This window comes from Neolamprologus brichardi, chromosome 23 (assembly GCF_056152115.1).
Source record: "Neolamprologus brichardi isolate AB-2024 chromosome 23, ASM5615211v1, whole genome shotgun sequence".
NCBI lineage: Eukaryota > Metazoa > Chordata > Actinopteri > Cichliformes > Cichlidae > Neolamprologus > Neolamprologus brichardi.
Window position 1 is genome coordinate 29,749,094 of NC_142125.1, and position 20,485 is coordinate 29,769,578.

Consider the following 20,485-nt stretch of genomic DNA (forward strand, 5'->3'; position numbering starts at 1 on the left):
TTCAAAAAATGTGTGACCAAGACCAGAAAAGACTATACAATTTTTCTTGTTTTCATAGCATAAAAGTGGTAAATATGGTGTTAAATAAATAAAATAGCTATTTCACAGCAGGTTCTAACCTTGCACATCGTCCACAAATGTTTTTCTTCTGAATAATGCTGACAACACCTCAGGGGGACCAAAGGCATGAACCCAAACACAGATTAAACGTATATACCCAACAATTATTTCATACATTTATTGAGGGGTTTTTCTTCTTCCATATTGACTTGAAAATGTTTACAGAAACTGTACCAAGCAGATGCATAGCAATGGAATCAAAGGCAATGTCCATTGAATGCAAAACACAATACCATAAAAATGATGCAAATATTAATGCGATACATGTAAGGGTTGTTTTTTTGATACAAACTACAGATTACAAAAACATAAATGAGATCTTTTCATATGCCCTGAAGCGGCGCTGAAAATACAGAATGAGTATGTCGACATTTCAGCACGCCTGTACAGCGCGAGTAAATAACACGTGCACATTCACGCAACACACACACACATCACTCACTCCACCGTCAGGGGATGAGACGACAAGAAGCAAAAAAGTAATATCCAGCGTGCTTCAGTGTTTTTTTTTTCCTTCAGTTTTTGATTTGGGTTTGAACAGCAGAATCTGGGGTTTGTAATATTTCATGTCTTGCAGACAGACAGCTAAATGCAGAGTCCATACTGAGGTCAAATGATAGTGGTACAGTGACTCCAGTCAGCCACTGTAACAGATGCCTCTGTAAGTTCAGCTCCAGTGATTGTAAGACCCCAGAATGAGATTTGTTACTGGTGTAATTGTGCAAGCAGACAAGTTCCACGTCAGCCCACTTTTAAGTCAGCTGGGACTGACTCTTTTGTGTTAGCGTTCCCATAAAGATAGTCCAAAGAGGAGGATTGTCAGCTATTTTCTCCTCGTGAGTCAGGTTGGGGGGAGCGAGGGTTACGATAGTGTGCGATGGATTGTTTACAAAACGACTGTGACTATTCATAAGTGCAACAAAGATTAACATATCAAAATAACAACAGGATAAAAAAATTGAAGCAATAAAAACACTGAAAGCATCTAAAAGCTACATCCTATTGCACAATTAAAAGGTATGATACAAAAAGAGGATACAAAGTCATGAGACAACAATTGGTATTGCATACAAGGAAAATGTTTAAAAAGTTGCTTTGTCTTTTAAGACCATTAATTTGTTTACAGAGCCCACTCTCACTTTACTCGATAGAGCAAAGGGGGAGTAACCGAGCGCTCGAGTGTTGATTGTTTTTTCATCGCCTGTTTAAGTTTAGAGACCAATCTTCGTCTTGGTCGCAACAGACACGTTTAGGAAACACTGATTTCAAATTCATTCAAAGTGCACAAATAAAAAAAAAAAGAATTAATGTACCACTATGAAACTTCAAACCAAGATTTAAAAAAAACACAAAACAAACAATGCAGAAACAGAAGCCAATGAAAATGCTGCATAGCTGGATTCCATTTAAAGCAATGCCATCAGAAGGACACAGGAGCGGGACAGACCTAATTACTGTACATGATCAGACTCTATTGTTGGTTTGTGACATATTCCATAGCTTCCTCGTGCTGATTCAGAGCAGAGAGCTCCACACAAAATAAAATAATAAGTGCTCTCTAGTTAGTGTTGCCGGGCTTGTTAGAGGGTCCAAGTTTACACATGCGTGTCACTGGGTTCGCTGGCCAAGCTGTCCCCCCGCAGGTAGATGGCTGAACTGGACTTGGGCCGGTTCTGACTGTGACTTTGACCTCGGGTAGAGCCATTGTTGTTAACTTCTGGCCCCCGGGTATCTGTAGAGATGACCCATGTGGTGGGTCGCCACTTTTTCAGAGAATAAGGGGTTTTGACGCGCTTCTTGATCTTATCTCCGGTCCCCAACGCTCCATCTAGCTGGACTAAACCGTCTCCTGGAAAACAGGGTGGAACAATGATTAATGAGCAATGTAGCAACACCTTTGTGCATGAAAATCATTAAAGACCAGCGAGTCTTGAGGCCATAAAAAACTACACATTTTGATAAGGACCTTCTTTTCTATTAAACAATGATTATTAACTGAATTGCTGGATTAGACATTTAATTTCTAAAATATTCTAAATGAAACAAAAAATAAAATATATCTAATAATGTTTCTTATTTTGACCAACAGTTCAGTTTAAACTATTGATTTCTACATTTCACAAGCCTCTTTTTTCCAACATTATTATTATTATTATTATTATTGTTATTATTATTATTATTATTATTATTATAAATAAAAAAACTACTGACAATAAATCCAATAACTGGAGCATAAAAAAGAAGAAGAAGAAAAAAAAAGAAGAATGACCAAAATCAAAGCAGCAGAAGCAGCAATTTTGACTGTGTAACCTACAAAAGGCTTTGGACCCTACATTTCCCATAATGCAACAACACTCTTTGTGCCTAGTAAACATTATGTCTTTCAAACTTCATGCTTCCATTATATATTGCGGACATCTGTTATGAGCAAATTGACTTTCATGTGCATAGTTAATAATGGATGGATTACAGTTAGTTATAATACAATTTAGAAACAGAGGGCTGTTTGAAGTACTTTATTAAATGAAATATGCCAAACATTTGTAGGTTCCAGTTTGTCAAATGTGATTATTAGATTTAGTCTAGTGATACTCTGGGGCTTCTTGCCAATACGTTTTATCTGCAGTCAAATTAACACTGAATGTATCTACAATATGTGTGGTTCAAAGCTCGAAATATATATATATACACACACACACACACACACACATCTTTGTGCTTCCAAAAATAGTCAGTTTAGCAACAAATTGGATTAGCTGCCACTGAAAACAGCCCCTCACGGAGATGTACCATTTCTCTCTGTTCAGTAATATTTAAAATAAACAACAGAGACCTGCTCTGTTTGGAAATTACTGAACCCTCTGAGAAATTTAAGAGTTGTTTTAGACAATTACACTGCAGTATGATCCAATGGGCCAATACAACTACAGAATACTTGCAAATGATTCTCACCTAGTGAGGCCAGGTCCTGTGTTGTGAAGGACAGATCCAGAGAGTTAGGTCTCTCTGGCCTACGGGCTCTGGGCTGCCTGAGCAGGGCCTCTCCTCTCATGGTGACTGGAGCTTCCCCCTGGGGGTCTGTTGCAACAGTGCCCGACAGTGAGCTTTCTCCTGGGGGCACCGTAGTTTCCCTGCTTGTCCCCTCACTGCTTCCCTCTGGCTCGCCTTCATCACTTTCTCCGCCACTGTCGCCATCCCCCTGGCCATGCCCCGTGTTGCTGTTGTTGTTGTTGGTGTTGGGTCGGGCCGAGCGGAGAGCGGTCACATTCGTGGACACGTCTCTTTGATCGGGCTGCTCTCGTTCTTGGCTCAAAAGAGGCTCGTGTTCATCGGGGCTGGCTGTGATGACGCCGAGGGACAGCCGGCTGTCATCTGACCTCAGAGCTCCAGATCCATTGTGAGTTATGTTGGAGCCTCCAAAACCTGTCGCTCCACCTGTTACTATGGATGAGATCCCAGCACTGACGTGACCATTGACGGTGCCGTTAATGGCTGCATTGGCATGTGTATCCCGTCGAACAGGTAAGTTGTTTGTGCCTGTGCCTCGGTGAACCTCTCCAGCCGAATTTGTGCCCGTAACTGTACTAATGTTCATCTTTGTTCCCTCCACCTGCCGCAGGTTGGACTTTCCTGAGCGCCCAAACTTAAACCTTAGTGAAGAGGAGGAGGATTCCTTCTTGACAGGCTTGTTGCGCAGGGGCAGACTGGATGGTCTCTTGGGCAAGTTTTGCTGCTTGGGCAAGGGAAAGATGGTAGTGGGCATTGTGGCAGCAGTGTCTGATGTGCCGGAGACCTCACTCGCCATCTTTATAAGAGGATAAAGCAGGCTGGAACTGCCAGGACTCAGTGGGTCTGGTGAGCAGAACTGCTTCTGGGAGTGCTCCATTAAGTTCTCATCCGAGCTCTCCTTCAGGTTTTTGTCTACTTCTTTAGGGTCCAGCTTTGTGGTTTCCAGGTCTTCTTGGGTAAGATGTAGACACACGGGCACTGTGGTGGCCCCTGCGAGTCCCTCTGACTCAGAGATGATAGTGGTAGTCGTAGTAGAGGCTGAAGGGCTACCTCTCATGCCCATGCTGGTGGTGCTGCTTTCTGGGCTGGGCAGACGGGCGTTTGCTTGCTGCTGACGCTCCTGGTTGATGGAATTCCTGTTCCTCTCTCCGGTCCCAACCCCAACTCTACCAGTCAAAGAACTAGTTGCATCCACCTGCGTGTTCTTGGCTACACCTTCATGCTCTTCAATGTACGTAGACGAATGGTCTGTGTACGGGCCAGACTTTGGCGTCATGCGATTTCTGGATCAAAGAAACAGTGTTGAAAACCTCAGCAAGATCATTTGAAACAATGAATACAATGACAGGATGTGGCTTTGTTGAAACATACCTCTCGTTGTGCAGTGTAGTGGACATGGGGTTGAGTGTAGGGCTGACAGACTTGGAGCGGTCCCATATGAGGAGCAGCTCCGCCAGACGCTCCTCAGCGCACTGAGCTGTAAGGCGAGCCTCTGCGTCCTGGTCCCAGCAGTCCTCCATTGTCTCTTTCAAAGATCGAACCGCCTGGAAAACACAGTATATTATGGCTATTAACTACATGACTAGTATCAACAATATCAACACTGCAGTGCTTGTAATAGAAACAATAGGATTTTGTCATTGATCCCCTAAGCTGGAGTAACTTTAGAAAATGAACTCTCCACCTGCAACACACACAGAGAAATTATAAACAATCGGGAGGTTTGGTGGTTTGTTTTGGACTATGTAATCAAGTGTATGTCCAATTGAACCAAACCCAGAGCTAGGTTTCTGGAAACAGTGGTCATTTCGACTGCAAATTTTGATTTTGTTTTATTCATTCTTTTCACTAAAACTTCTAAGTTCTTAAAGTTTTAGTGAACTAAGTATCATAAGACTAAGAGATATCATAAGACTAAATCTAAAGTTATCAGTTGACTTTTAGTGTTTTTACCGGTGAGAGTAGCTTCACAAATTGTCCTTGATATCAATACGTCTACTCTTCTCTTCCTTCTGAGCACTGGCATTTTGTTGCATTTTCATGGGCTGAGGCCATCCTCCCAGCCTGTTTGTTGGGAGCAGATCAAATTGTGCGTGTCTGACCTTACTGAGATTACTTCTGATTGGATCGCTTCCAAACTCGTCCTGCCTTTCTACACAACTTCATCATCCACATGTACGCAAGTATTTTTGTAAACATTACTAGTTTTTCCCTCACACATAAACAGGATTTTGGAGCTACAGAAAAATTAGCTTCTGAACAAATAAAGCCAGGGTAAACATCTTTGGAAAAGACTGATGGGGAAAAAAATATTTTGCTATATAGCCAAGCTCTAAAACAGACTATTTCTAAGCTTTTTTTGTTTGTGGAATTGTTTTGCTATCCTGTGCTACAATGTGGCAGTATTCTCAAAGCATTCTCATTTTAGCCCTATTCCCTACATACATACGCACCAGACTGTTCTCTTTCCAGGCCTCAGGGAATTTAGGCCTTTGCTTCTCCCTGGATACCAGAACTTGCATGTCCTCAAATGTTGGGTGGTTCCCTGCTTCCGCCTGGAAGGCCATCTGGTACTCTGGCACAGACTCTCCTAGGGGTAAGCAGGGACAGGAAGAGAAAAGCCTCGTTTTAGATGTCTATGACATATCAGAAATACCCATTAAGTTTGTTAAAAATGAACCTTTCAGCTGGTGCTTCCTTTCCTGAGCATAAAACAAGTAGCTTTACAGTCTTTTCTATATTTAATGTGTGCCTTTTTCTTGTTTTGTATACATTTTGTCTGTTTGCTATTTATTCCTGCCGTCTTACTATTTATATTTTACTCGTGCACAGTTGGTGTGCAGCACACATAATTTTGTTGTACATGCACAATGACAATAAAGGGCTGTTCTGTTCTATTCTTAAGTTGCAGTCCCACAGTAGGAATGACTCAACACAAAGCAGATTTAACTCACCAGGGAAAAGGTCAGTACATCTCATGAAGGTCTCCCAGTAGACTAGGCCTAAGGCATACATGTCCACCTGCTTTAGTGCTGCCTCACAGTCCCTCAGGTTCACCGCACCCTCAAGCACCTCAGGGGCCATGTAACGGATAGTCCCCACCTGGTAGACAAAGAAGGTGTAAGTGGGGGTGTGGTGGAACTGTTAAACTGTCCAGAAATACTGTAACACCGACACAGGTGGGTTTTGTTTGCTGTGGATGTAGTTGGATCACATTATTAGATCTCATAATCTCAGCTTTGACAAAATATTAGCAGGCTATATGTTTGCTGACAAAGTGCTAAACTAAATGAATGCATATATGCCAAAAACCACATTGACTGTTTTCTATAGAAACATAATCTCCTGTAGCCTGTAGCCTCTCCGTGTTTAGCTCAGTAGCCATGCCATTTTATTTCATCTGAACTTGATGCTTGTAAGATGCAGTCTATTCTTTGCAGTTTGCTCTCTATTCCCGTTTTAGTAAGCAAATACAGAGACGTGTTTAACCCTGACTGCCTGCCTCTGCTGCTGTCTTTCTAGTAGACTACACTCATCAATACAGGCGCATCCTCTGCTTCCTCCTGAACACTCACCTCACTTATAGCGGCGTTTTCCTCTTCCCCGTGCCGTGCTGCTCTGTTCCCTGTCAGCTTCATGGAAAGGCCAAAGTCGATAATGACACACGTGCCGTCGGCTTTGACGAGGATGTTTCGGCTGTTCAGGTCCCTGTGTGAAACCGCTGGCTTATACAAGTCTTGAAGGGAGAATGGGAGAATTGCAAAATTTAGGCTAATTTCTTTTTCATTAAGGATGTTAGCATGTACAGTACTCCCAAAACCTCTCAGAGAGCACACTCAAGCAGGTTTTGTGGGATTTGCTAATGAATGATAATTGATTAAAAAAGGCTTCATATATGCATAGATTCAGATTTCCCTCATTACTCACTGTTCAAAACAAGCTGCACTATTAACATACAACTAAATCCTCTAATCTAATCTACAACAATGGGATTAAGATCATATCAATGGCCTCCACTTGCAGTATCCTTCTGTCCAGCAGAGGGTGCACTGAAGACTGCTGCAAGCTGTGGAAGTCACCACAGCTATGTGCTGCCTGCTATTGATGTGCAGGACCAATGGGGGGTGGGGGTGGGGGGCAAGAGATTCTACTGTTAGCTGCTGCACAGAGCTAACAAACACCAGCTCCCTCTGTCCCTGCTGCCTGTGACTTTAGCCCCCTCTGTCTTTTTTCCTTTGCAAAATAATACAAGTTTATCTTGTTTGTGCTGCAAGTTAGGGTGTCTGGGCTTACAGTCTCTCTTACTCACAAAAAGTATTAGTGTACCTTCTTTCCCATGCCATTTCTTAAAAAAGAAAAAAAGGAGGGCCAAGTGTAGCCAATCAGGCTGAGGTTTGGTGACTTGAGACTCTGCCTCCAGCGAGCTCTACGCTACAGGGATATTCACATATTACCTCAATTCCTATCTCTCCTCTCTTGTTTTTCTCCCTTTTTCCCTCCCTCTGAGGCTAGCTTGAGGCCAGTCTATAAATATCCATGGCTGGGCGTGTGCTAAGTGTGTACGTGTGTTTTTCAAAATGCAGGGATATACAGCACTTTAAGACAAATTGACCCACGTGCAGCTGCAGTGTGCAGCAAGTAAGACAGCTGAAAGTACTAGGAACAGAGCGGAGAAAGAGAAACACAGGCTATCCAAAGCATTTCTTAAAAAAACAAAAACAAAACACAGCTACAAACTAACTGGGCTAAAAACAAAGATACTTTCCCATTTCCCACGACAATTCTTTAAATGTGTTTGTGCTTCAGTAACAGGAGAAAGCGGCAGTCTTGGTAGTAATTAACTCTGACTCTCTCTGTGTAGCTCACCTCCTTTAAAGAGCTCGGTGTGCAGGTAGGCCAGGCCGCGGGTGACAGAGTGAGCCAGTCGGCAGCTGCCCACCCAATTGTTGGTCTGGATGTTCAGGTAGCGACTGAGAGAGCCCTGAGAACCACATGGAGGACAAGAATATAGAGGACAAAGAAATTAAGATGGTGTAGGATGCAGAGTTTCACAGTGTAACTGAACCAAACATCTTATCACTGCACTTCCGTCGAGTTTTGAGGCAACTGCAGTGATTTTATTGTTCTGCAGTAGAAAAGTCATTTATGATTTAGATGAAAAAAATCTGGCATAAAGTTATGACATCTTATGATAGGTATCAGCAACAACTCCATGAAAACTGGTTAGTGGAAATTATATTGGATATTATTAATTTCCTGCTTCAATTATCTCCATCAGTCTTGGCTGGGCCTAGTGCACCAAACAACCCCCCCTCCCAACACACACACACACACACACACACACACACACACACACACACACACACACACACACACACACACACACACACACACACACACACACACACACACACACACATCACACTTAATTTTTTTCTCTCGGAATCAATCAAGGCAATTTGTGCATCCGTTACTACAGAAAATTACATGACATCTGTTCATTTTAAATTGATTATATTATCATTTACTTGAATGCATTATGTGTCCCAGTCTCCTGTCCTGGACTGCACTGTGTTTCCATGACAATGTGTATTAGGACTAATGGTTATCATAAATTAGAGGTTCCTTTTATAGGCTGGACTGCAAGTCAGCTGACTAGTAATTAGCTCAGGGTTTGGACAACAAGCATATTGAGCTTTTTGCTAAGTACACATTAAAATTGAAGTTGAGTTCCTAAGAGTAGCTTTCAACAGTCAGTGTTAAGGTTCTTTTTATGTGCCTCTTTTTAACCTACTCAACATTTTTTCTCTTCTCTGCTACATTTTGAGAATGGCTGGAAGCACACTTCCAATAATGACACTGAAAAAACAGGATAAGTTAGCCATTTTTGTTTGCAATAAAGACATGTTAGATGTTGGTTGTGGGAGATTTTACATAGACTGAAGAGGTTTTAATCATCTTCTCATGCTGCTACTGCTACTTCAAATTACTATATTCCTATTGGCAAAACAAAGGTGGCCTTAACTGTGAAACACTCACAGGAAACACATTCAAATTATCAAGTGTGTGTCCACAAAGTGTCCATGTTGGGCATTTTCTCTCAGTGAACCTGCTTTAATATGTCCAGATGTTATGGAGGCACTATAAACAGCCAGTGTTTATGTTACCTTTCTAGCTGGAGAATGCCCTTTAACTGGTCCAGCTAGTGTGAGGAGAATTATTGATGCTGGATGCAGCATGAAATCGTATTACAGTTGCTGTAATTATTGACTGACTTCCTTATTAAAACGCCATGAGTTTGATTTGCTGCACCAGCTGTGTTTGCTTCTCCCAGAATTCTGTAGTATTAAATTAAACAGGTGTTGTCAATCCTCCATTACTCAAAGCTTAACAAACAGTTCAAGGAACAGCAGGTAAAAAGAAAAAGAAAACACTCTGTATGCTGAACACACATGCTTCATGTATAAAACTTACATGGGTACTGCTTCCCCTGTACTCACATGTGGGTAGTAGTCCATGACCAGCAGGTACTCTGTGCGTCCCTCTGGGCCCGTCCGCTCATCGGCTGCCACGAACCGAGCAATGTTATCATGCTCTAGCAGCGGCAGCCGGTAGATAGAGCATTCGTTGAGGAAGTTCTGTCTGTTGGCTGCAGTAAACACCTTTACGGCGACAGGCCGCTCATCCAGAGAGCCGCAGTACACAGCTCCATATCTGCCACGCCCAATCAGCTGAAAGAGGTGGTGACAGCAAGAAATGCAGACTATTAATAAACTTCTTTGACATTGTAGACCTTTGGTACTTGTTTGTCTAGTAAGAGAATATCTGAATGAAGCGGTAATTATGTCTGAGTTGGTTTGAGTCCTATTACAGAAACACTAGCACACAGAAAAGACTGTTTGCAAACACGAAAGAGCCAAAAACAGAAACGCTAACAGAGGTAGGTACGACGACAAACCCAGACAGGCAGGGAAGAAGACAGATAGGAAAGAAAGTAAATTACAGGCAAACAGCAGAGTTAAACAGCCAAATCATTCAATTAGAGAGCTGAAAAAACAGCAAGCCATTAAGCCCCAAACAGTCTGGCTAAAAAGTCATCAGCAAGAGGTTAAGAACTGAATTTACCAGGGCATTTATTTCTGGGCAATTTTCATCTCCAAACATTCGTGCCTGGTTATAAAATGTACTGCGGGAAACAATGGACCCTGTTTTGTCTGAGTAAGGTTTGCTGGCTTTCCAGCCCTCAGTTTAACGTGAAGGAACATGTGCCTGCGTTTGATAAACTGCAAGGACAGTGTTCTGAATTCAAGTCCTGCCTGAACAAAATGTCACTCTCTCTCTCACTGACTCTGAATTTAAACCCACTGAACAGATGTCACAAAAAGGAGAAAAACATGCCTGCACCAGTGTCGTTGGGTCATTATGTTCATATCTGATTTCTCTCATGAAAGTACACAACGGAAATTGTATTTTCTAGGTGTTGTTCATTTTAACTGGCCTAACATACACTAACACACACTCACTCGCTTCTTTTTATGGGATAATCAACTGCTGTGACTCTTGGATCTATTTACTATCATTTTGTGATAAGGTGACTAAAAGCAAAGAGCTTGCTTATGTCTTTTAAAGAACATACTTTATGTACTAAAATGTAAGATTGAATGTTTTATTTCTTCTCCTAAAAGGTCAGTTTGAACCTTCGGGATCCCCGACAGCCGAAAACTGAATGCTTTAGGTCAATTAGTAGCATCAGAAAATAAATAGTTACTGACACAACTACACATATTTTTTCAGAATATTTAAGTGTTTACCTCTTTGAAATAAATGGTGAATACTACTAAGGACAAACTGGCAGGTTGCTAACCAACCTAGCTTTAAAAGGAAAGCTCATGCTTGCCATACACCACAGTGGGATAGCGCACTCAGCATGAGTCACAGACAGAGAGTCAGGCTGAAAAATGCCAGAATTTCATTTGAGGAATCAGGTTGTAAACAACCAAAAAATAGCCCGTGTTGCTTTGGAAATTTCAGCATATTGCAGAAATTGAGTTTGTAGGAAACTGAACTATGATGATGACATTAAATGGAAACATTTTAATAAGTGAAACTGTGATTTTGAAATTTTGCTGCCATCCTGCTGTCTCCCTGGACTTACTTTAATCAGATCCTGCATTAATTTGTATTCCAGTCCTTTGTTTATATCGCTAACGTGGCTGCATCCAAACTCTGCCGACTTCCTATCACATTATGAGCTCTCCCTCTTTAGTATCAGGATTTCAGGATCCTGTGACAGTGTAAGCACATTTCTATTTTTGTATGCCTGCCCCTGTCACTGAATGCCTCCTGTTGTGATCAGATGATAAAAGTCACATTGAGATGACAAACATAACCAGAATCCTTGATGTATTTTGAGTGCATTTTTGTTTTCTCCTTTCTCTTTCTAGCTCAGAGTCTCTGTACTCTCAAAAACACACTACCTTGTGCAGAGATGCTGGAGATGCAACATCATCTCTAAAAAAACACCAGTATAAAGCCTCAGGATTTGGAGGGGGAAAAAAAAAAAAAAAAAAAAAGAAGAAGAAGAAGAGGGATTTACTTTACTATTATCACATACATCCCTATCGTACCAATTAAGAACTAAGAATAATGTGCTGCGTGAAACCATGGCAGTAATCTTACTAAATCTAGAGTATTTAAATAGCTGGACAACAATTCAGTCATGGCTGTATTTTCTTCCTATTGGCTCATTTGATCATGTTGAGCTGGCACATCCCACCGCTACACTAAATACTCTGGCTCTTTCCTGGGACAGAAAACAAACTGATTCAACTTATGAAAGATGACTGCGCAGCTCCAAACTAAATATATTCCAAGTCACAGCTCCTGCAGACACAAAAGAGGACAAGGAGTCTGATGTGCGCACTGACCTCCAGCAGTTTGAGATTGTCCAGGTCCAGAGAACTTTCCGAGCCCGCAGCTTCCATCATATTCAGATTGTGAAGGCCTTGTTTGCCATCTCCTATAATACACAGGATACAAAAAACACAAATATATAGACACATTTGAGTAAAACAACAGCTCTGATTTAATTCATCAAATTCTACCAAAAAACATTTAAAAAGCCTTGAATAATGAATTCTCTTCCTCACACCTTGGCGTCATGGCAACTCACCATGCATCATGCGGTAACCAAAGAAGGCTGCTGCAGCTACCACAGCCAGCACGGAGACTGTTGCCAGGGCGATAATTACCGTCTCTTTGTAGCCCAGTGTGCGAGGATCTACAAGCAGATGAAAACATTGTAAATAAAAGTAAAAATCAAACTGTGACCTTTCTGTTATATTTGGGCCTGAGGCTGGGGGTTAATGGTCAAAGCCACTCTCTGGCCTTTGATTTCTAAATAAGAGTCAGAGGAAAGAAATGTACTACAGCTACACCAGCTACCAGTTCTAAAAGGTACAGTCTGATGCAATGGAGCACAAGAGATGTGCAATACAACAGTATTGATTCATTTATGCCTATAAAAAGGGTGTAAATCTTCACGAGCATCATCAGATAAAAATACAAACCATTACCATTAAGAAGATTTTATTTAAATCAGGTGATTAAAACAACATAACTGGACATTTTCACAGGTTTTTTTCCTTTTTACCACGGCATAGCTTAGGGTTTTATCTCTACTGTAATTCTAAACTGTAATTACATTCAGTTAAATTTTATTTATACCACACCAAATCACAACAACAGGCACCTCAAGGCGCTTTGTATTGTCAGGTAGATCCTACAATAATACATACAGAGAAAAACACAACAATCATATGACCCCCCTATGAGCAAGCATCTCTAAAAACATTAGAGCACTTTTGCAAATATGTGATGTCTTGATAAATCGAGCAGAAATTTAAAGTTTACACAGCACCATTCTCGCATGAAAATATCTTAAAAGTTTATTTTGTGACCCAGAAAGAGTAATATTTCAAACTCCACCACTCTGTGTTCCTTCGCCACTGCCTCGTTTGAGTTTTGGACGAAATGGATTCTGGGATATTGCATTTTGTCATTTCGAGCTGATTGGAGACCAAAACAGCCAATCAGATTTTTTTGCACCAAGTCTGTGATTGGCTGGTTTTGTAGCACAAATATAACGTGTAGAGAAAGAGTTGAACTTGCACGTGCAGAAATGTTGAGAGCGCAAGCAACACATTGCGAGCAAGCGCAAATGCAAAAACTGAGCGAGCGGGGCTGCTATTGTGTGTGTGTGTGGATAATAGCAAACACTGAAATACATTTTTTGATCGCAGCAATGAATTTTGTTCACTCAAATTTAGCTTTTCTTTGCTCAAAATAAATTTCTCCTCAAAATGCAACACTTGCACCTGCACATTTTTTTTTTTTTACATGTGCTCAAATTTTTTTTTTACGTGCGCTCAGAATAGTGGCACAAAAATAACGCCATACACAACCAGTAGTAGTAAGATATACTGGAAAGTATGTTTTACTATCAATTATTTTTTAATCCCGTTTCCATCGATGATTGTTATCTGTACTTGTACAGATAATTGCTTCAAGTGTTTCTATCACATATGGGCACAAGGACACACATTTACGCACCAAGCTGAACAGTGGTGCAACACATATTCCAGCAGGGTTTTTTTCTTCTTTTCTGCTCTTGTGCTGAAGCAGCGTGACAAAATACAGGTAAGAAAACACAGCTTGTACTAAAAATGGATGTAGAATTTAAGGAAATGCATTCACTATTATAATTTCATGTACAACAGGATTGTTTTTCCAAATATCCCTATACTAGTGGAGTCCCACAGATGCTGTTTTATTAATTGCTGTCTGGACCATTGTGAAAAACATTGTTTTTCCTCTTCCGAGGCTACGTCCACACTAGCCTGGATAGATTTGAAAACGCTGCACGTCCACACTACCGTTTTCGGTCGTTTTCACAGAGTTGCACGTCCACATTGAAATGGCCAAAAACGCTTACGTTCCAGTAAGTGTTTTCGGCCAGTAAGAAGATTCGACCTGCCTCATTTCTGTCTGCCGCTTATTTACTTTCCGGCTCTTTGAAATGTCATGGCAAAACGTCGAGGAAAAGCACAGAGTTTTTTAAATAGACTAACAATGAGGTGGAGTTGTTGCTGCGAGTAACACAAAAGTACAAAGTTGCAAAAGCAAGTGAGAATTAAAGAATTTGAAGAAAAGCTATCTGGAGCATGTACAGACTGATATTAATCTTTAATAGGGCTGTCAAAATTGAGAGCAAACAAAACAACTGCAGTATAATGCCCTCCACTATCTTAGTTTAATTGGTCACATGACTGCATCACATGACTAACATGCGTCAATGTTTTAGAAAGTCTCAGTTTTTGCTGTCCACACTGCGACGCGAAAGCACCGTTTTCAAATGTATGTTTTCGAGAGCATTTTCAAAACGCTGCGTTTTCCATGAGCGAAAACGCCGTCTCAGTGTGGACGGGAGGCCAAAAGGGAGAGAAAACGGATGGACGGAAGGACGTAGCCTTACTCACAGATGTAATCATAATATAAAAGATAAACCATTTGCAACTCTATAACACACATTTACAAAATGACAATGCTGCACGACATGCTGGGTTACGTTAGCAAGACAGGTAGCTGAATATTGTTTTAAAAGCTGGGACAGAAGACAGATTAAAGATGATGAGAGGAAAGCAGAAATACATCAAAATAACGAGACCAGTGACGAGCTGTGCTCTTAACTACATTTCACATCTCGGATAATGCTAATGAGGGAGATGTTGATGGCAAAAGGGAAAAAAGTACACTACATAAAGGCAGAACAAGCAGCCTGTTAAGGACTTACTGGATTGCTGCATTACAAAACTTTTCATAGTATAATATTTATTGTGTTTGCTCTGTGGTGTAATGTTTGGCTGTTTGTTTAATTTCTTCTTTCTTTGTATTCTATGAACAGAAGAATATGAAGGGGCCCATTAATGCTTAAATTATATTGGTGATGACTGATGATGCAATTGGAAACCAAAAGGGAGGTAGGGGTGCACAACAAATGGAGATTAGCAGGTTAGTGGTGTTAAACTCAGAATCTCCTGTGTCACAAAGGTGGCTTTTTTTCACCATGGTAAATTATAGAATTTCAAGAGTTTCTGTAAAGAGGAGTGGGCCAAGTAGCCTCTGCCACATACTAAAATCATGTTTTGCTTCAGGATCAAATACTTACTTACTTTTCACTCAATGACTGCAAATTCAGCAGATCAAATATTTTTCATTGATCCTTTGATTTGCAGCCGACTTTCTGCTGGGGATACATGTACAAGGTGATGGCTGCTCTAGCATGCAGCCATCACCTTCAAAATAAAAAGCAGCATAAAATAAATAACTTCAAGTAAAATGTTTATTTTCCACTTGTGCGATAAATATACAGATTAACGATTTTCTGCAGCATTAACATCTCATCCTACTTGTAAAAATGCTGCAAACTGGTATATTTTCTATGCTGTTCTATAGATTTTTAATACCATTTTATCCTCATCATCTGATAATAACCCTGATTGGAGTAGCTGGCACTTATAGGAAAGATTTTTATTTTTTATGTTCTAAGATGATGTTCTATGATCTATTTTTATGCTAGTGCACCTGGAGCCTGAAGTAGACTGACCGGCTTAACAGAGAAAACTGATAACCACTGTCATGACGCACATCACCTCTAACTGAGGGTTTAGGTTTTGTTGAGCCAGCTAACACAGTGTTTAGCTGTGTTTAACAATGTTCCTAGAATAACATTTTACACAACTTTGCATTAAAAGGTACAGTCAGTCGTTTTTTGAGTTTATTAATGGGAAAGAAAATAACACTATAAAAAATGGCAAGAATTTCAAAGCAATGTTTGTTGATCTTAGTATAATACTTTGGCTAAATAAAAACCATTACTGCTGCTTTGGTAAAAGCAGTAACTCTCGCTCTAAAGTGGTCTACAAAACAAGCAGATTTTAAACATACCAAAAAAGTATGTTGCAATTTTTCTTCCTTCCCAAATAGCAAGTCAACCACCGCACACAACTATCTGAATGCAATTTTAAGTATTTGTGTCTGAAAATGTTTGGGTGTGCCGTAAAGAAAAGAAGAGCTCAAATAAAACAAACATGAATGGCCCAGGGAGCAGTTTATGAAGAGAGAAACAGAGGATGTGTGGGAAGTGAATGTTAAACAGAAAAAGAAAATATATAAAAAAGAGAGAATAGTAGGCAGATGGTCGGCTGTTTTTGCTTACCATAAGAGATAAAAGCAGTTAGCTGAGGTGGAGACAAGCAGATATTAAATATTTTAACACTCGCACCCTCACATATACTACTACTGTGCACGAACAGTGGAGAGTCCACAAACACACTTTCTTGCATCTGTTACAAAAGTCAACACAATGGATATGTCATGAAACACACGTATTTTATAAATAATTGATGGCTTCCAGACCCTAAGGGCAACTCTGACTGACATACTACAATGAGCATGGATGTACACACTCTAGTGCGCACACGTGGGGGGTTGACTAGGCTCGGCTGAAATGCCAAGGTCACAGAGTTCATAATTAACAAGAGTGTTTTACAGGAAGTCATGTGACAGAACATACCAAGAGACTGTTAGAACCATCCCAGACAGTGCCAGCTCTGCTGCCCTAAGAACATCAAAGAGGCAAAACTGAAATACGTGAGCATTTGCATTAAGCTTTAAAAAAAAAATATGGAAATTTATATTTCACCATTGAAACTTATGTGACAGCTGTAGTTGCTAATTAAAGTGCATCTTAAGATTTTGATGTTGACGAATTAAAGTAGTTTTAAAGTAGTTCACTATTTGGTCAGAAAAGGGGTAAATTCTCACACTGGAGAAATGAGCAAGTACCCCTAACCAGGGCTTGCAAAATTGCTAGCCCGACATCTCGGGGCTAGCGATTCTTCCAGTTGGGCTACCAAAATCTATCTTTGCCCTGCCCGTCGGGCTATCATAGGAAGGAAAAATATATGTCAATGCTTTTGCATTCTTTCGGAAATGTAGCTGAGTAGTTATGTCATTGGCATCGGTGAGCCACTGTCAATATGTGACATATTGAAATCGCGTTTGAATTTGCGCTTGTTTTTTGCTTTCACTTTGCAATCGCGCAAACTGTGTATAGAGAGCGACAGCACTGATTGGTGAGTGATGATAATTTGCGCACCAATTCCTCTGACATCGTCTTATCAATCGTTAGCTTACTATGCAAACATGACAAGTGAAATCTCCCGCAGCTTAAACATGTGAGAGGTTGATCGCGCAGAGAATCGCTGAGCGTTATGTGAGTGTGTGTGTAAAAGCAGCAGGATATATATTTTAGTTCTGCTGAGCCAAATAAGACAGGTCAGCGTGAAGAAGTGACAGCCAAAGAAAAGCTTACCACAAAACGGAAAAGTTATGACAAATCAGACTATAAGGCAAAAAGAAAGTGCGGCTTTATGGTTTCATGGACAAAAGAATTTCTGTGGCTGCAATATGACGAGCTAAATAACCAGGGCTGCACAGAAGTGGTCCGCAGGTGCGTATTCGCTGTCAAAATAAAAAACGCGCACAAGATAAGAAGTTGCAACGCGTGTTTGCGTATATAAGATTTTCTGGAGGAGGACAGACATTTGTTTAGAACTCTTAAAGATGTCGAAGAAGCTCCTTTAAGCAATTACTTTGGTGTTCCTCCACCTCCAAAGAAATGTCAGAAGGAGTCCAAACCACAAAAGAAGCGCGTATTCTCGGAAAAGTGGTTGCAGGAGGTGAGCTGGCTTCAAACAAATGATGAACGTACAGAGATGTGGTGCAGAATGTGCTGTGAAAATCCCACTCTAGCGGACAAAAACAGCCTTTTATATGGACGCAAACGCGCGCTACAACTTCTTATCTGCTGCGCGTCTTTTATTTTGACAGCGAATGCGCACATGCGGACCACTTATGTGCACCCGTGTAAATAACATAATGTTCTGCCGGGTGTGTTGTTGGTTTTCCCTCGATTTCTGAGTCGACAAGCGCCTTTGTTACTGGGACCAGTACATTTAAGAAAGGCCCCCATTAGAACCCATGAGAAATGCAAGAAATGCATTATTGCTCAGTCTGCAATATCTTTCCCGGAACAAACACCAATTGCAAATAACATACTAAAAATAAACCTGAAAATCTGTTTAAAACAGCGTACTAGCAAAGAGTGAACTACCACTGGCACAATTTAGCAGTCTGCAAACTTCTAAAAGCAAATGGCCTCGATCTTGGTTCCACTTGCCTCTTACCCGTGACTTCAGTGGAAATTTCAAATTCAGGATCTGACACAGACTGATTCATGTTCTACACAGTTCTTACAAGTTCATAGAAATTTCTGTTCAATTAGAACCAAGTATTTGAGTTGATGATTGTAATTTTTACACAATGTTGTAATTTTGTGTTTCAACAATTTTTTGATTAATGTTTTGTTTCCGTTACAATATTATACTTTAATGTATAATATTGTAACGGAAACAAAACATCAATCAAAAAATTGCTCTCTTTTTTATTCAGGCTACTTAAATTTATTTTGGGCCACCAAAAACTGAAGAGTCCCTGCCCGAAGGGCTACCAGGGACTTTGAAATTTTGCAAGCCCTGCCCCTAACCCACAAAGTGGAAAGTCAGAAATCATGTTATTAGAATTATAACTTTTATTTACTTAGTGGTCAGAAGTTCAACAAGACATAAGAACTAAATTCTAAATCATCTCACCATTGAGTGAATATTTGGACGAAGTTTGAAGGAGGTTTCTCCAGGAGTTGTTGAAATACCTTGTCCCGGAGAATGTGACATACATAGGAGTGTATAGATAAGTTAAAAATATATCTCCAGCCGCAGGTGAATAAATAATTTTTGCAAGTCTTTCCAATTTTTCTCTTCATTTTAGTAGCTAAATTAAAAAGTGCCGATATACAAAGGTGATGCACTGTCCCTGCTCCTGTATTGCAGCCACAGCCAAAATACATTCAGAAGGTAAGACGAGTGCTGAGAACCCAGCTCAGTGGTAGGAATAAGATCTGAGCTATCGATACATATGATACCAGATCAGATACCCAGCTAGAATAATATGCTGGCCACAGGAAGAGACCCAATACTACTGATGTCAAAACATAAAATCTCCTCACAATATAGAGGCTTCTACCCAAAGTCCAGCGGCAGAAACAAGAAGGGTGAGAATTATTGCCAGAGCTACAATCCAGGAAGAAACACACAAATACATCAAGAACATGGGTCCACAATATGAGCTCCTCCAAGAATGGCTCAGGCAGAGAAGACAGATGGTGATGAAGAAAAGGAGGAGGAGCTATCATGTACCATTGACAAAGGAAGTAGCTGACATCAAGAAAACCTACAACTAGCTAATAAAGGGCCAGCTAGAGGACACCACGGAGGTTCTGATTATGGCAGCACATGAATATGCCCTAAGCACCAGATCCACAACCAGACAGAGTAGTGGTTATCAAGGAGCACAAGACTGCAGTTATCATAGATGTGACAATCCCAGCAGACAGCAAAACAGAGAAGTACCAGGAACTTGAGAAAAAACTGGAGCAGAAGTGGAAGCCAAAGGGCAAAGTGGTGCCTGTGATAATAGCAGCATTAGCAGCTGTAACCCCTAAACTGAAAGAGTACTCCAGCAGATTCCATCACATCATCCAAAAAAAACAGTGCAGTCCAGGAAACAGCAAATTTGTGAACCCTCAAACTCCCAGGCCTGATAGAAGACCTGAGCTTGAGAAACACACACGGCATACAACTAAACCCTGAATTGGGACCTCCTGTATCAACAAATGCGTACATTCTCTGTAAACTTCTAACTTCAGTAATTTTAAATAAAATGATGAATTCCGAAACTTTACTTAAATTTCTGTACCTACAAGTTTCTTCACTACACGAATAGGCGTTAAACCAATCGCCTGTTTTCTAACTCGTCTCAGTGCCTCTTACCTAGACCTGAATGTCATTCTTGAATCTTGGCCTAAGATCATTCAGACAGCCAACTGATTCAAACCATTTCCTACTTCTAACAACACAAGAGTACGTCTGCCCAGACATGCCGAGAAATAACACCGTACTGAAAACGGAAACAGGATTTAGAGTTACAATACAACACAAACTTGAGTTTCCAGCAGCATAAATTTTTTCCCCCTACAATTTATTTTCTTTGTCATCTGTCTACACAGTTGAACAGTCACCGGCACACCCACAGACAGACGGATAAAGCAGACGCCATGTAATCCGTGGAATGCAGAGAGACGACATGGATGGTAGGAAGCGTGTTTGTGTGTAGGCAA

At 40.7% G+C, this 20,485-nt stretch overlaps 1 protein-coding gene across 1 annotated transcript in view; it reads right to left on the reverse strand.

The window, feature by feature from the left end:
• Positions 1 to 172: 172 nt before the first annotated feature.
• LOC102779531 (bone morphogenetic protein receptor type-2-like) overlaps positions 173 to 20,485 on the reverse strand; it is a 34,796-nt gene continuing 14,483 nt past the window's right edge. The window contains exons 4-13 of the mRNA XM_006809550.3: positions 12,302 to 12,409; positions 12,057 to 12,148; positions 9,630 to 9,860; positions 7,996 to 8,110; positions 6,705 to 6,865; positions 6,084 to 6,231; positions 5,583 to 5,719; positions 4,501 to 4,673; positions 3,073 to 4,412; positions 173 to 1,969 (exon numbers count right to left, since the gene is read on the reverse strand). Coding sequence (XP_006809613.1) covers positions 1,716 to 1,969; positions 3,073 to 4,412; positions 4,501 to 4,673; positions 5,583 to 5,719; positions 6,084 to 6,231; positions 6,705 to 6,865; positions 7,996 to 8,110; positions 9,630 to 9,860; positions 12,057 to 12,148; positions 12,302 to 12,409 — 2,759 coding nt within the window. The 3' untranslated portion in view covers positions 173 to 1,715. The remainder of the gene's footprint in view (positions 1,970 to 3,072; positions 4,413 to 4,500; positions 4,674 to 5,582; positions 5,720 to 6,083; positions 6,232 to 6,704; positions 6,866 to 7,995; positions 8,111 to 9,629; positions 9,861 to 12,056; positions 12,149 to 12,301; positions 12,410 to 20,485) is intronic.